Genomic DNA, 17,023 nt, shown 5'->3' on the forward strand with positions numbered 1-17,023 from the left:
TACTAATTTTACTGTCCGCTGCTAGAATTTTTACATTACATTATAGCTTCTATAAAGTTTCATTTCAATATTATTGGAAGGCATCTAGACTATTATTATTGGCCAGCACAGGAATACAGTTTAGAAATGATAAATGGCTGTTGTTGAAAGAATATTTAACATAATCTTTGCCATATAATTTGCTACTTTCCAGCACTAAGCATTTGTTCCCAAACAAAGAGCAGATTATATCTCCTTCTCTCTCTCTCTCTCTCAAATACACATACCCAACACCCATTTGTGGTGTTTTTCCTGAAACACTACTTTAGGACTCAAATGTAATAGATGATTGCTGAACTGCACCACCTTCTTGGTTTTCTGGCTTCAAAAAGACTGATTGATCTTTAAGCGCCACCCCCCCCCCCCCCATTACTGCATTTTTCCACAGCAAGAAAAACACAGTAAAATTCTCCTATACCTGTAAGTTTTACCTTACACCTCCCTTTTGGCTGCAAATCTAAGAAACATAAAAGTCATGCTACTATAGCAGTAATGCCTGACAATTAACTCTGTAACACCTGTAAGTTCCTGGTAAGTCTCACAACACCAAAAAGAAATTGCTGTGATTTCTGTGGGAGTAGAACAGTAGGCAGGTTGGGGAAAGAATGAAAGTATAGCAGAGCTGGGCATACACTCAATGTAAGCAGACATTACTAGAATCTCTCCGTTGCTGAGCTTTCTCACATATAAAGACTTCCCAATTGTTTTTCTCACAGTGAATGGGGCTCCACAAAGTATGTGTAGAAAAGCCATTCATTGAACTGCACACCATGCTATGTTGTTGTGTTGTCTTCCTTCCATCACTTTATGGGGAAGCAGGAATGGCCCCAGTGGGGTCACTATATAATCCAGTCTTATTGTACCTTGGAAGTTTAAGTAGTGGCTTTACTGTATTTTTTTCCTAATTAAAAAAAAAGCACCATTTAATTCGTTACACAACAGTACGAAACAGGGCAAGAAAGCTACAAAGACAATTATTTCCAACTGTCATTCTGTTCTGCTGCAAAAATAATAAAATCAAGATTTGATAAGAAATAGTTTCCAAATCTGTGTCCCCTTACATTGTTTTTTTCACAGCAGAAACCATCTCTAAGTATTCCTTGCCCAAGAAAACCCTATGAAATTTATGGGTCACCATACAGTAACAGGATACTTGAAGGTGTGTGTATGTGTTTGCACGCATGCGCACACACACATATATATCTTACATATGGTAATTTATCTGTAATTTGTGAATAAATGACTAGCAATTGAAAAGGTTCTGATGGAAGAAATTACTAGTTTATTAACATTACAGAGAAAAATTGATTAATTTGGTGTCACTACACACAAAAAAGGTCTCAGAATTCTTTTAAGCATATTCTATCAGTGCAGTTATGTACATGAATATATTAAATGTACATCCCATTTTATTATGTGACAACTGTATCTAATGACCTGCCTCTCTCCCTCATTGACTGACCAATTATTAGCAGCAAGCTTAGTTACATCAGCCTATTACCTATACACCAGAACATAACAATGGTATGATATAGCAACAAAGCGATCAGGACAAGGAGAATATGACAACAGAGCCATATTTTGGGAACTATGGAGCATTACAGACTGCAGCTTTGCGGCGGTCTGCTGGCACTGTTTGCTCCGCGAGGGAGCCGCAGCAGCCAAACCGCGCGACTCCCTCACGGAGCAAAAAAGAAGCTCCAAAGTGGAGCTTCTTCATGCAGCGCAGTTATGACGCCGCGAGGCGCCAATGGCACACTCGCGACGTCATAAGCGCCACGCGACGTGCGGACACACAGCGTCCGCTATGTCAATATGGCAGCGGCCGTGTGGAACCGCTGCCGCCATATTATACGTATTGACTATGTACTAGGGTTAGGGGGTGTGGAAGCACCGCCCCTTCCTAATCCTAATATGTAGTCAATACGTATTTTATGGCGGTTTGTAACCCGCCTATAATTTTTAACTCCAAAAGAACTGATCTCCAGGAAAATGTGGTGTGCAAACCTTCTAGTCACCTGGGTTTTTTCCCCATTACTTATCAACTCCAAAATTAACTCAGTTTACTTCTGATTGCAAGTGTACTAGGTGTTTTAAAAGAGGAAAGGCCCTCCCTCTCTCTCTCAGCCTTTAACAGGAAGAAATACTGGAACTATGGTGTAGCTGGGGCTGCCCAAGCAGTAGATATCAGAATATAATTTGTTTTTCTTATGTTAAAGTTGCATGGTACAACACAGGGCCTGCAAAAATACAGTCTTGCATTACTAAACTGCACACTTTTTTAGACATTTGTAAGTTTGAAATCAATGGGACTTTCTTCAAAGAAAACATATCACAGGATTTATTCATTATCAGCATGTTAGGACCAGCACTGCACCAGTGATTTAGAAAACACACAGGAGTACTGATCAGGAAGTAGGTCCAAGGATAGCTTTTCCCTTTCAAGATATCTGCGCCGTTAAAAAAAGAAAGGAGAAAAAAAAAAACCAAATACCTAAAGGAGACCTGGTTGAACACATAACTGAAGATCTGTCATTATTAGTTTATCTACAATGAAGTTTTCGACAGAAACGCAGAGGTATCTAAAAATAAATTATTTAAAAAGGTCAGGCCAGTAGGAAATAAAAGGCATAAAATAACTGTAAAATTATTTAATAATTTACATGCAGTTATTTTATTTTTAATATAGAATATTTAATAAACAGACTAAACAGCCAGGGTAGGAAAAGTCACAAGTCATGATAAGGATCAAATTAAGAAATCTTGGAAAACATAAACACATTCAAGTCAGAGAAGCCTAAGGACATTCAACAAGAGTTAGTTGGGCTCTCAAAACCATTACCAATTCTATGCGTGTGAACTAGTGGAAAACTGGCATGGCCCCAAACAAAATGAAGAACAAAAATGCAGTGTGGATATTTTGGAAGCTGCAAGATTACAGTTTGGTTTCCATGGAAGAGAGCAACCTCTAACGAAATGAAGAGATAGCTGTCAAATGGTTTGCAATAAGATGCACCAATCCAAATACATTTGCTTTTTAGTAATATGACTGATCAGGAGAAGAATAACCAAGTGAAAAATCTTTACCAGGTCTTCTGACCAATATCTCCATGACAACCTCACAGGAAATGCTGTGATAGAAAGAATATATTGGAAAAGGAATAAAAATTAGTTGAAAAGTAGCACAAGGAATCTGGTAAAATAGATCAATATCAAATTAGGCACCCAGCAGTGCAATGTGGGGTTCTTTTATGTACTGTATCAATGGATGAGCTGAAAGGGTTGACAATACAGTAATCAAATTAGAGGTGCTGCAAACACCGCATAGAAAACAAACTAAAGCATGTTTCCAGGGATAATTAAATATGTTACATTTTGATGGGAGGGAAAGGAAAGATGTTGTACCTTTAACATGAAAACCCATATATGAAAAGGTTGGTGCAAGGAAAAGTGAGAAAGAGGGAATGCACAAGCATACAATGGAAGGAAGAAGAAAGAACAATAATAAAATAATAATAAAATGGATTTATATCCTGCCCCTCTACAAGATGCAATCGGGGCGGCTAAAGAACTAGGTAAATTTAAAGATTACAACAGATAAACAAAGTATGCGCCAAATGATATAGTGGCAAACAAAAAAAGCTCTGAGACCATTACATATTGCATTGAGAGTAACAGTGTCCTGAAAATCTGAAACAATTACTCATACCACTGCAATCAACCTGTAGTGAATGTCTAATTTGTGTTCAATGCAAAAAACTATGTACAGTATATAAAGAGGAAAGGATTTGCAACATAGTAAGAGCAGCCCAAAGGCCCATCCAACCCAACATGTTGTTCCTAACACTACAGAGACATATGCTTCAAGAAATGTGTGTGTACTCTACTTATGCTAGTAAAATATATTCCTTTTTTAAAAAATAATCCCTTTCATATTGGTATTCCCATTAGTTCTGCCATACCATCACAGCTTTATGGGAAAAATTAATGCTGACAAATTTATCCTTGATCATTCTGTGTAATCTCAATCTGAAGTGAGTTAAGACTTAAAACGTTAACTTGGTCTATCAATACTAAATAATTTATGAACTGATTCTGTTCAACAAAGATGGAGATATGGTGACAATTAGAAGAAATAATAAAAATAGAGGGAAGTTGATTTTAAAAATTTGAAAATCTTGCTGAGTGTTAAGAACAACTCAACAATGGAAGATCTGACGAATTTCCTTGGAGGCTTTGATGGGAAGGTTAACAGATGTCAAGTTGCTTTCAGGGTTTGTTTCAGGACAGAATTCCTCAAACTTTTTGAGTTCAAGAGCATATCTGAAGTTGAGTGCACATAAGGAGCAACATAACAAAATGGTTGCTGTAAAAGGTGTAGCTAACCAGTAGATTTACTACCACAACACACCAATTTCACAAATCAGTTTCTTGCTCTAATAGAACACTTTATAGAAAAGCAAACAGCAGAGCACAACTGCAATCCTCACATATGCTCCAGCAACTGATATATGAAGGCATTATTCTTCTGATCCTGGAAGTGACAGCTATGCTGACTAGTTGCCACTACTGCCCTATCCTCTATGAATCCTTTCTAAACCCCTTTCAAAAGAGCCTAAATTTACAGCTTTCACTACTTCTTTTGACAGTCTAGTCCACAATTTTAATTATACACTGTGTGAAGAAGTATTATATTTCCCTTCTTGGCTCTCTTAGCATTATGCTTTCCATAGATGACATCAGGTTCTACTATTATGAGAATGAGGGGAAAGCTGCTCCTTCTCCACTTTCTTCATACCATGCAATTAGACTTTTCTATCATGTCTACCCTTATTCCTATGCTCAAACATTGCAATATTTTGGCATAGGGGAGTTATTCCACTCCTTGAACATTCTGGTTGTTCTTTTTCCACTTCCAGATGTACAGTGTTCTTGTTCTGGTGTAGTCACCAGAACTTTATGTGCTACAGATGTAACTGCAATGTACATTTATATTACAACATTTCTATTTTCTATACCTTTTCTACTTGTATCTCTTTCTCTCTCTCTCTCTCTCTTTCTACAGCAACCATGCATTGTCCCCACATTTTCATCAAACTATCCACAATCCCAAAATAAAGCAAAACAAAATACTGGTTTTGCTGGGGGGAAAAACTGATGCTGCTGCACACTATACATAAGCAAACATGTACCCCCAAATACATACTGAAAGCCCACATACCTCCACATAAGTGCCCCCCAAATCCTATACCCCACAAAAAGCAAATAGTAGAAACAGGCAAAATACTCCAAAAAGAACTGCATGAATACAAAGCACAAATCTCCCCATATGAACCTGCGAGAGGCAAGAGAAGGCATTTTGTATATAATGTATAGCAGGGCATTTTTTACGGAGCAGGTGGGTCATCAGTTTGTTTTTAACATCTGTATATGTTATGTGATTTTATACTGGATGTAGGTGTTTTAATTGTTTTGAATTTTATTGAGATTTTAAATGTTTTATCTGTGAGCCGCCTTGGGTCCCTTTGGGGAGAAAGACGGCACAGAAACGCACTCAAAAGGTATAAACAGAAGGTCCAACCTGTTTTTCTCAGCCTCTCCAGCTAGTCCCCCCTAGCCCCCCCAAGTGTATGAGCCATGGGGCAGCTGAAAACTAGTGCTTTGCTTTCTATAGCAATGTAAATTTGGAAGTGGCAAGGTGCAAGGGTACACAAACTGCTGTGGAGGCCCTTGGAATAAGAAATCCATGGACTCTTTTGCAAACAATGGCACAAATACTTTTAAGAAGTCTGCCTGAACATTCATTTTGCATGATGCTGATTAAAAATTTAATCCAAGCAGTTTGAACATAAAAAGCATTAATTTATGTGAATGTCCCAACTCCTCATAAGGCAAAGCAGCAAATAACTGCTCTAATACTAGGAAGTAAAGTCATGACAATGTGCATATTAACAGTTTGTGTCAGAATAAATACTGACATAACATGTTGCCACATAGAATTATGATAATCACTCCACAATAATTTGGCTGTTTCTTTGTAATATGTTTGACATGTTTTTATCCTAAGAAAATGGTTGCATGTGTAGAAATCATTGTGTACATACATATAAGAAAACCAAACAAAACTTCTGCCAAATACTGTCCAGGCAATTAAACAAGAATGTTCATACCTTGATTTGTTTACTCTAATAACAATATTAAATATTAATAGTAGTAAGGGCACATAGGAAAAATGGCTGGATAATATATTGCTGAAATGACAGCAATCAGTTTGGAACTTCCACTTCAGGTAAACCAAAAGCACAACCCTATATAGGCTTATTCAGAAGGAAGTCCAAGGGAATTCAATGGGTCTTATTTCTAGATGTGGGTATGGGACTGTAGCCTAATGTAGGCTTACTTCAAAGAAACCTTCAGCATATTAGCTGAGACTTCACAGCCTAGAGTGTGGACATGCATTTTAGCTTAGTTCCTTGTAGGAAAAAAGTTCAGGATATTAGTGCAGGCATACAAGCACACCATGTCTAAAAACTTACATTTTAATTAGACTGTGCATCATTTATGTCTTAATGACTCAGTTATAACCTTGCATATATTTTAATACTTCTGTTATATTTCTTCAGATGCTTAAAGATTTCAAATTTGCTAGAGTACTATACAGATAGCCCTCCATTTGCACAGGGGATCCGTTCTGGGGGAGAACCCGCAAAAACAGTCTCATAGGCTTAAATATGGCACATGCGCCATTAGAAATAACAGAGGTCGCGGATCTCAGATCTGCAAGTTAGGAGGGGCAACTGCATTACAAGAAATACAAGAGATCCATCAGTTTCATGGACTTGGGCTACATATAAAGGGCTTTTAAAACCAGGATCAAAGCAAGAAGAAAATCACAGTGTACAGTTGGCATTTATCTGAATTTTCCCCCACCATCTTATCGCTACTGAACTACGCCACTACCACTAGAACATTTACCAAAGCAGCAGTAGGGCATTATTATTCATTTACCATTGACAACAACTTCCTTTTGAAATATTAGAAAATATACCAGAAAAAATCTCCCAAGCCAAACCAAAAGTACAGTATTTTCATTCACTATTCATTTTACATATTTTTTTCAGAAGGATTACTTTCCATGGAAAATAGGGAAAATATTAAAAGGATATTTTTCTACATTAAAAGATGTATCCAACAATAGGTGTTTTGAAAGTATGTACATGTATGACAAGTACATTTTTCAATTTAAAAACATGCAATCTACTCAAAATACCCTATATATAGTCTCCAGCTACATACTTATCTTTTCTTGCTTTTTTATTCAGCTGACATTAACATATATGTTAAAACAGGTCACCTTTTTAACGTCTCATCAGCCAACTTAAACATATTTCACAGAAGAACCAGCACAGGTTGTATCTGTCCAAGAAAATACTCCCCCCTCCCAACTTTTCTGTGACAGAACCATGAAAAGCACGCATTAGCTAGAACTGATTGTTTGGTATTGGGTTTCACTCTGAATAATTCTCAGTCAAATGGTACTAAAATAGTTGTTTTTAAACCCATAGCTTTGAATTTACTCCTAGAAAAATTCAACTGAGGAAAGCAAAGAACATATACATCACAAGCACAACCACAGTATTTTTAGTTACCCATACTGACATAAAGTATTCCCCCTGCAGCAACCACATTTCATGGCTGTTCCTAGGCTGTGGAACTCCTGGACCTCTCTCTGTTCTCCTTCTGCCAGCAGGTAAAGCCCTTCTTAGTAAAACAGGAATTTGGTGAATACCCTCCTTGTGCAGGAGAATCATCCAATGGGGTGGGTGCACTGCTTTTTTATCCTTTTATCTTTACAGTACTATTTTTAAAGCATTTTATACTGTTTCAAGTTATTGGTGTTTTTATATTACATATAAATTATTATATTAATTGTTTTTCAATGTCATTATGAGGTTTTTGGTTGCACCTTGCTTTCATCTTGTTGTAAGCTACCTTTAGTTCCCAAGTCAGGAGAAAAGCAAGATGTAAATAAAGAAATATGATTACTAAGGGCCAAACCAATAAGTATCAAAGGAACCGGTCTTACTTTTTTCACTTATCAGTATTGGTAAGCCATCAGGAGGCATGGAGACGCACTATCCACTATGCTGCAGCCTTTTTCGAAAGCCCACGCCGAACGAATCTTGAAGAGAAACGACAACGCAGAAAGAACCGCAACCCGGAAACATCACCCAAGGAGACTTTCCGCTGTGCTTTCTGCAACCGGACCCGTTTATCCCGGATTGGCCTTTTTAGTCACCAACGCGCTTGTACAAAGCGCGGGATGAGTCCTTCCTGAACCTTCGTTCGCAAAGCAAAGCCAGAGAGAGATTGGTAAGCATGAAGCCTGTAAGAAAGCCATTTAGCAACTTTCTGGAAAATTCAGATAAATGTCAGCTCTAGAATAGAATTCTCTTTGGTTTTTTTGCAAATGAAATCAGATAGATGCAAGTGGAAGACACTGCCAAACTTTGCCACTGCCAAATGATGCATTCTTTCTAACAGGAAACTGTATAGCTTGGAAACACTGTTGGGGTGATGGCTTGATTTGCCCACCATACATCTGCAATGGGAAGATTTTGTTATCTATAACTCTCCCATTAAACACACATACACACAAACACACTAAATTTTTTATAAATATGGGTTCTTGCAAAGCCAAAATGGTGCCAAAATATGTTGTTGAAATTATGTATTAGAAACATACACTGTATATATGGGTGGAATCTCCAAGAAGGTAAAGTCTTTCTTGCTACAATTCCAAGTGCCTTTCTTCCACTGTAGCAGATGATATTCTATCTATCAGAAGATTATCTATTACAATGATAAAAGCCATTATATTGCAGCTAATAAATATCTGACATACAGGTGAGAAGAGGTGGCTTCAAATACTGCTCATGAAGCTCACCTTGGACTTTTCTTAGCATATCCTGTCCCATGGGGCTGCTGCAATAGCAAATATATATATCATTCTCAAGAGCCTTAGAAAGACAGGAATAAAAATGTGATTAAAATATGGAAGCTAAGCAATCAGAAACCATAATGACAAACTAGCTGATATAAATGGATTTTATTTTAAGTCCTATCAGCATAGTTAGGTATGCACACAAACATTACTGTCTGGCCAGTTCATGTTATAGATGCCAGTCAGAATAAAGTGCTCCTTAATACAGCAACACCAAAAAGGGGCCATTCTCATATCTACTTTCATATTTAAAAACTACTAGCTTTCTAGTGGAATTAGCACAATGCCATCACTTGACGTTAGTTATCAATTATTTTTTTAACTGACTTTTTATCAATGAAACTGAATTTGTTGTAGCGGTATTTTATGAACTTCCCATAAAGAGCAACTATCACTTCAGCTAAAAACTGTGTAACATTGAAAACAAACTGTCCTATTCTGGATGAGATCAGATTATTACTGGACATGTTCATCATGTTTATACACAATGCACCTAATGAGAGGTTGCACCCTATTTAGTCCAAGTGGACATTCATTGCCCTATAGTTCACCCAAATCTAACTGATGCTGCTTCAACACACTTTTTGGGACTACGGTGAAAGTCCTCATGGAGCTCAAGAGGGAAAGGGAAATTTCTTCTGCCTGTGATGCCCTTCCACTTCTTGATGGGCATCATGTAGTAAATCCCACTACAAACTACATCTACAAACGGATGGGCATATACAGACAGGCCAAAATGAAGCTGCTTCGGGTCACTTTGGAGGTATGCTGTTTAAATGACACACGCATCTTAAGAGGTCAGAAGCTGCACCAAAGCTGCACTCCAGTCCTTAGGACTGGAGCGTGGCTTTAGCGCAGCTTCTGGCCTTTTAGGATGTATGCATTGTTTAAACAGTATACCTCCAAAGTGAACCAAAGCAGCTTTATTTTGGCCTGTCTGTATGGGCCCAGAGTCATCGCTGTGCGCTTTTATTCCACTGTGAGCAGTGTGCTATGAAGCACTGGATTTCATTCATTTATTTATTTTATTTCCCATCTTTCTCCCAATATGGGCACCATGCCAGCTTTTAGTTGCTACACACTTTAAAACTGATTCTGACTTATGGTTTCCTTAGCAAGATTTATTTGGAAGAGATTTGCCATTGCACTCTTCTCAAGCTGAGAGTGTGACTCCCCACGACGGAATGAGGATTCAAACTCTGGACTCCTGGAGAACTAATCCAATTCTCAAACCACTACACCACACTGCTTCTCCAAGGCAGTTCCCAAGAAATACCAAAACAACACTTACTTGTGTGCACAAGTGGGACTACCGACATGGTACACAATTCTGTTTCCTTCATCTCGTTTGTATTTTTGAAATTTTATTCATTTTAGCCCTAAATTCTTAGGAATCTGTGCGCTATGAGGAATTCTGTCTTGCCATTTAGATCATCTCTCTTACACTATTATACAGTTATCTGAAAACCAGTTAATTTATTCACAATGTACAGCACTAGGTATCACTACTATTGAGCTGTATATGAAACATAAATGATATAAACAAATTATGGATGTCAAAATTTACTTGAACTATAGATGCCATCATCCCCTTTTCACAATGATAAGTGGAATATACGAAGGGTCAAACTATTATATTAAGATAAATACAGCTAACCCATGAACTATATATAATAATTTATATGCATCAACATCAAGGTGTTAGCATCACAGTGTATAGCACTAGATATCACTTCTATTGAGCTGTATATGAAACATAAATGATATAAACAAATTGTGCCAAAATTTACTTGAACTATGGATGCCATCATCCCCTTTTCACAATGATAAGTGGAATATACGAAGGGTCAAAATATTATTTTAAGATGAATACAGCAGACCTATGAACTAGATATAATAATTTATATGCATCAACATCAAGGCATTAGTTTTTCCCTATCAAAGATCTCCAGAAATTCCCAACCTACAACTCTTTCCATTCCTCAACCACTGTGGCTAATATTTAGGCATTTGGGGGCTTACAATCCAACAACATTTGGGTCTAGGGTTGAAAAGGCTGCCTTGATAGCAGTGGCTTCTGACTCAAATGAAGTTTAAAATCTAGAAATATTTTAAATGTGATGTTTTGAACTAAAAACCCTTCGTGTAAAATGGCTAAAAATAACACATCCTTTCAGGTATAGTATTTTGAGACTTAATGCCCAGTATTTCTCATTGCTGGCATGGGCTCCTGGGACCTGTAGTCCAACAACATCTGGAGAGCCACATGACTCCCGCCCAGATCTAAAATAAAGCCCTGCTTTATTAATAATTCCTTTCTGGTTTTACTCAGAAATCCTTCTTAACATTCGCATTCCCATACGACAGCAGACTCCCAAAACTAAAATGAAATAAGATTATAAACGTATAAGCGGCAGAGTACAGCACAGCCTCTGCACCCACGAATTCCCAAGTTAAGTATTTCATATCTCCAATTTAAAAGGATCTCTAGTGGCACGGCGGAAAAAGATTTGTCCCTGAGGCCTGAGAGACCCACTATTCATCAGAGTAAGAAATAACAGCCTATGTGGACCAATGGTCCGACTGTATATAAGACAGTTTCATACATAATATGTGCAGTCACAAACATAAAAATATACCAAGAAAGACTCATGTTCAATTTCAGTTCTGTTTCACACAATTATTAAAACACAGACTAGTTGCACTGTCAACTACTGTGGACCCAAAGAAGACCAGGAGTTGTGACTTAACTGTGTACACAAACAGTGCTTGTTAATTTTTAACTTTAGATTTAGTTTGCATAACCTTACAAATCCACACATTTTAACTGCAACTTTAAAGCACAGAAGCCAGCTAATGCCAACTTAAAGGGATACTGTTCCATAGTATTTGACAGACTACAATTCACAAAATTAGAAGAAATGAACTTTGCTATGAATTAGATATTTAATGGCTCAATTTGCGAGATAAATCAAACTAGGATCTCAGACGCAAAGGGAATTAATATTAATTTTAGCAACGTCTGAATTAGGAAAACTGCATAATTAAAAACACCTATTTGTCAAATGCCTTAAAGAACTGAATATTTTAAGAAACATGATAGTTGCATTTGGAGTAAATACACACTTGCATTGTCACACATTAATGCATAGACACTTTTTACACAAACTGCTGCGTTGGGGAAAAACACATGCAAACCTCTCAAATTATAATTTCTCCTTATACAGGCTGTGGATCTAAATAAGTTTATTGTGAATCTTAAAGTACTGTAAATCTTATTGCACAGAGAGGCTTACATCCAAAGAAATATACTATGCTACTCTGATATTTGGACTGTAAAGGAATTATTAATCTGATTGTCTGACAATGCCCCCTTCTCTATATACACACACACACACACACACTCTATCCAGACCAGAACATACTACACTATGTGAAATTATGTATATGAAGTCAAGATTTTGTTAATTTTAAACAAAACATCAATACATTAGAGGCAAATTTACTTAATGTCTAGGTTTATATTATGTTTGACTGAAGACAACTGAATGGGATTTATAATAAATTAAAAATGGTTATTTTTCTTCAAAATGATTCAACATCTTCCTGAATTTAATTGCATAATATGTATGGATAGGACTATTATTTGATGGTGTTCGCTTGCCTTTTATACTGACACACACATCACACAATGTCTTGTTCTCATAATCCCATGAAAGTTAAATCGTATGATCTACTACATTTGAGGAAAAATTCACATTACAGCAGCCAGAATCTCCAGGCAATTCATTCCAGAAGTATACTTCTGAATCAGGCCTATTCACTAGGAGCAGCAAATACAATATTTAAGTAATTTCTTGCGTTACTTAAGCAATTTCATTTTTGTATTCGCTGCCAATTAATAGAGTATGTCTGTATATAATTTAATGTGTATTTCGGATCCAAAGGAGTATTCCTAAAGAAGTCATTTGCACCAGCTTTCCAAATCTAGCAGCACAATCCTAGCTATGTTTACTCAGAAGAAAGTCCAAGTAAATTCCTGTCCCATGCTGCAGAATATTACAGTATTTGACAGGGACAACATCGTTTTTATTTTTCATTAACATATATATATATTAAACTGAAAAGACAGGTATCCTGAATCTTCTCTCTCAAATACCAAATCCTATCATAAATATAAATCAGTATTATCAGGGGAATAGTTTTATCACTTTCATTCACTGGCGAAACACTCACTTGCATTCTAACATCCGAGCGTTAGACAAACTCAGAAGCTCCACTGAGTACAGACGAACCATCTTTGGAGTTAAAAATATGAATACAATTGCACCGCAGATGTGGGAAGCCGATAGGTAAATTGCATTCAATACTTTTAACAACCTTTTGCTTTTTAAAATGTGAATACGTGCCCATTAGCGAAAACGTAATTATGAAAAAACAGTTGGTGTGCCTAAGTGTCAAAAGATGGGAGACGCTATCAAATGACAGTTCTGCAAGCAACCCTGGACAGGTGACTCTCCCAGGACTGAAGCCTAGGACAAAAGGGCCTTCTCTTGAAGCGCAGGATCCGTGCGTTTTCCAAACACAACTACGAACCGCACATTTCATCACTATTCTGCAAGCCCCCATATGCCTGAATATTAGCCACAGTGGCTGAGGAATGGAAAGAGTGGTAGGTTGGGAATTTCTGGAGATCTTTGATATCTTTGATCGGGAAAGACTAATACTTTGATGTTGATGCATATAAATTATTATATATAGTTCATAGGTCAGCTGTATTCATCTTAAAATAATAGCTTGACCCTTTGTATCTTCCACTTCTCATTGTGAAAAGGGGATGATGGCATCTATAGTTCAAGTAAATTTTGGCATCAATAATCATTTATGTTTCATATACAGCTCAATAGTAGTGATATCTACTGTGTACACTGTACACTGTGAATAAATTAACTGGTTACCGCATAATAGTGTAGGAGAGATGATCTAAATGGCAAGACAGAATTCCTCACAGCATACAGATTCCTAAGGATTTAGGGGTAAAATGAATAAATACGTATGAGATGAAGAAAACAGAATCATGTCAGCAGTCCCACTTGTTCATAAAAGTAAGTGTTGTTTTGGCATTTAACCTGCCAACTAACAAATGCCCCTCCGCTTTCAGTTAACGCTGCCTAAACGTCCAAAGTATCCTTTAAGACACAGTGCCACCACTATACTGTGCTACGTGAAACCTTATTCTCTTGCCGGAGAAGCGAAATAATTTGATAGGATCGACCCTATTGCTTTATCTTTTCTAAGAAATATTCATATTTGTTGTAGTTGCAACGCAGATTGTTTTAAAAAGTCTCTGAAAGGCCCAGTTTCCTGCTCTGTTTGCTGGGAGTGCATTGTCAGGCGATGGCCAAATGCTGCAAGGATGCAGCATTTGGCTATCGCCTGACAATCTTTGCATCCCTACCTATTTAAAACGACTCCATCAGCTGACACAAAGAAGTTATGTTCATGTGTACATTGGCCACACCTCCAGCGATCAATCTACCAAAGAAAGGAAGAAATAACGTCGCCTTTCCTAGTCACCAGAACATCAGAAAACCATCAGAAAAATCAAAACTTCCAATGGTGCAAGGTTTTAAACAGCCTTCGGTTGAATAAGCTTTGGCTGAATTCAAACCGAGTTCCCTTTGAGTTCCCTTTCCAGAAATCGCAAGGAAAAAAAGAGTTTACTGAAATAAAAAATTATTTTAATCCTATCTGAACCCCGTTTGAGCATCGTTTCAGCAGAAGGTTAACTCTCACAAAAGAAGCAAAGACAACCACATCATAGAGGGAAGGGAACCGTCTGAATGCCGCTCTGAGAGCCTTTAGGGCTGAAGAGTGGGGAATAGAGTAAATAATAAAGAGATAATCCCAAAATCGACAGTGACGCCTTCGCGATCACTTGCTGCACGTAAAATATACCCTGATCCACATCCTACATTCCTTAGCAGCTATTAACTACGGAGGAACTAGATCATGCAAAAAGCTGAGTATTACTAAGTCCCTATGGTCCTTTCCCCCTTCCCATCTACAGCCAGGGAAGGGAAAATACAGATACCTTGGCCTGGAGTGTGCATTTTTCTATGCCACAACAAGAAACCCTTTTTAGAAAGTCCCCCAGAAGACAAAGGCATTGTGGCATGTGCCCAGATCTTTTGTCAGCGTGAACGATAAAAGATAAAATCTTTACACACACACACACACACACACGCAAAAGACACACACAACTGCTCTCATAAATACCACCAGGGCAGCCTCTCCAAAAAGAAATGTAGAATTCAAAGATATAGCCATGTTAGTCTGTGGAAACAGTAAGCAGAGGGATCTTGCAGCACCTTTGAGACTCAATGGAAGAAAGGGGTTGGAAGCATGAGCTTTTGTAGACCGCAGTCTACAATATAATATGGATATAATAGTCATGTAGCACCTTTGAGACTCACTGAAAGAAATTGGCAGCATGCGCTTTCCTAGACCTATGTCTACTTCCTCAGACGCATTTAGATATAATAATAATAGATGTTGCAGTACCTTTGAGACTCACTGAAAGAAACTTGCAGCAAAACTGGCTGCTTCTGGATATAATAATAGTGAGATTTTGCAACACCTTCATAGACTTCAGTCTACTTTCTCAGATGCATTTGGATGATAATAATAATAATAACAACAACTTAGAGAGAGATCTTGCAGCCCCTTTGAAACTGACTGAAAGAACCTGGCAGAAGGAGCTTCCCTAGACTCGTCTACTTCCTCAGATGCATTTGGATAGAATCATGATCCTCCTCCTCCTCCTCCTGCTCATCTAGAGAGAGACCTTGCAGCCCCCTTGAGAGCAGACTCACTGAAAGGAAGAAGGTGGCAGCAGGAGCCTTGCCATAGACTCCAGCCTACTTCCTCAGATGTATTATCAGGCGCCAGTGCTGCTGCTGCTGCTGCTTTGGGATTCTGATGCAAGAGCTGTGTGTGCAGGGACCCATTCCCACTTGGAAGGAAGAGAGATATACATATACACATCTATCTATAATGTCTACCTTCTGAGCGCCAAGGCCTATAGGGAAGGGAGAGCGGGGGAGGGAAATCACAGCAGCCTCACTGGAGGAATCAACGCGGGGTGGCACCGCTTTGTCTGCCTCTTCGCTATGGAATTCTGGGAGTTGGAGTTTGTTGTGGCGGTGCCAGCCCGGGCTGATTCCTTTGCCCCCGTCGTCCTCGTCACAGGATACATGTCAGGTCCAGGTCGAAGCCATCCTCCTGGTATCGCCTTTTGTTCCTGCTGACGATCTCCTTGATGATGGCGGTCATGTCTGGGAGCCGGCCCCCGCCGCCGCCGCCGCCGCCGCCGCCGCTCAGGAACAGCGCGGAGAAGCACGGCGGCGGCTGCAGGGCGCAGATGGCCCGGAGCCGAGGCTGAGAAGGCGGAGGGGGAAGGGGGGCTCCCACTTCTTCTGGCCGCCAACGGTGATGAGGGCGACGGCGGCGGCTGCAGGAGGAGGAGGACGACGATGAAGAAGAAGAAGAAGCCACCGCCGCCGCCGCCGCCGCCGCTCCGTGGACCAGGCCTCCGCCTCCTCCTCCGTCTCCCACAGCGGCAGCGGCGGCGGCGGCGGCGGAGCACAAAGGGGCCGGGCCAGAAGGAGATCCTCCCGCCGCTGCCGCCACCGACGCGGTTCCTCCTCTGGGCTGTTGCAGGGAAGCAATGAGGGCCTCGGAGGAGGAAGAAGAGGGTAAAGAGGAACCACCGTCGTCGCTGCCAAGGCCGCCGCCTCCTCCTCCTCCTCCGCTGGCTTCTCGGCTGCGCTCCAGCGGGACCCCCTTTTTCCCTTCCTTCCTTCCTTCCCTCACCCGCCCCGCTCCGCACCCCCGGGGAAGGCGGGAGCCGGGCGGGTGGCTGGGCCGATGGCCGGGTAACAGGCGACGGTCCTCAGGGGGGAGGAAGAAGAAAGGTCG

At 39.4% G+C, this 17,023-nt stretch overlaps 1 protein-coding gene across 1 annotated transcript in view; it reads right to left on the bottom strand.

Moving 5' to 3' along the window:
- PTEN (phosphatase and tensin homolog) overlaps window positions 1–16,584 on the bottom strand; it is a 70,508-nt gene extending 53,924 nt beyond the window's left edge. The window contains exon 1 of the mRNA XM_089510352.1: window positions 16,300–16,584. Within this exon, the coding sequence (XP_089366478.1) occupies window positions 16,300–16,378 (79 nt within the window). The 5' untranslated portion in view covers window positions 16,379–16,584. The remainder of the gene's footprint in view (window positions 1–16,299) is intronic.
- Window positions 16,585–17,023: the final 439 nt, after the last annotated feature.

The sequence above is a fragment of the Sceloporus occidentalis genome, unplaced genomic scaffold, assembly GCF_023333645.1.
Source record: "Sceloporus occidentalis isolate IW3139 unplaced genomic scaffold, rSceOcc1.0.p SCAF_2, whole genome shotgun sequence".
In the NCBI taxonomy this organism is placed as follows: Eukaryota; Metazoa; Chordata; class Lepidosauria; order Squamata; family Phrynosomatidae; genus Sceloporus; species Sceloporus occidentalis.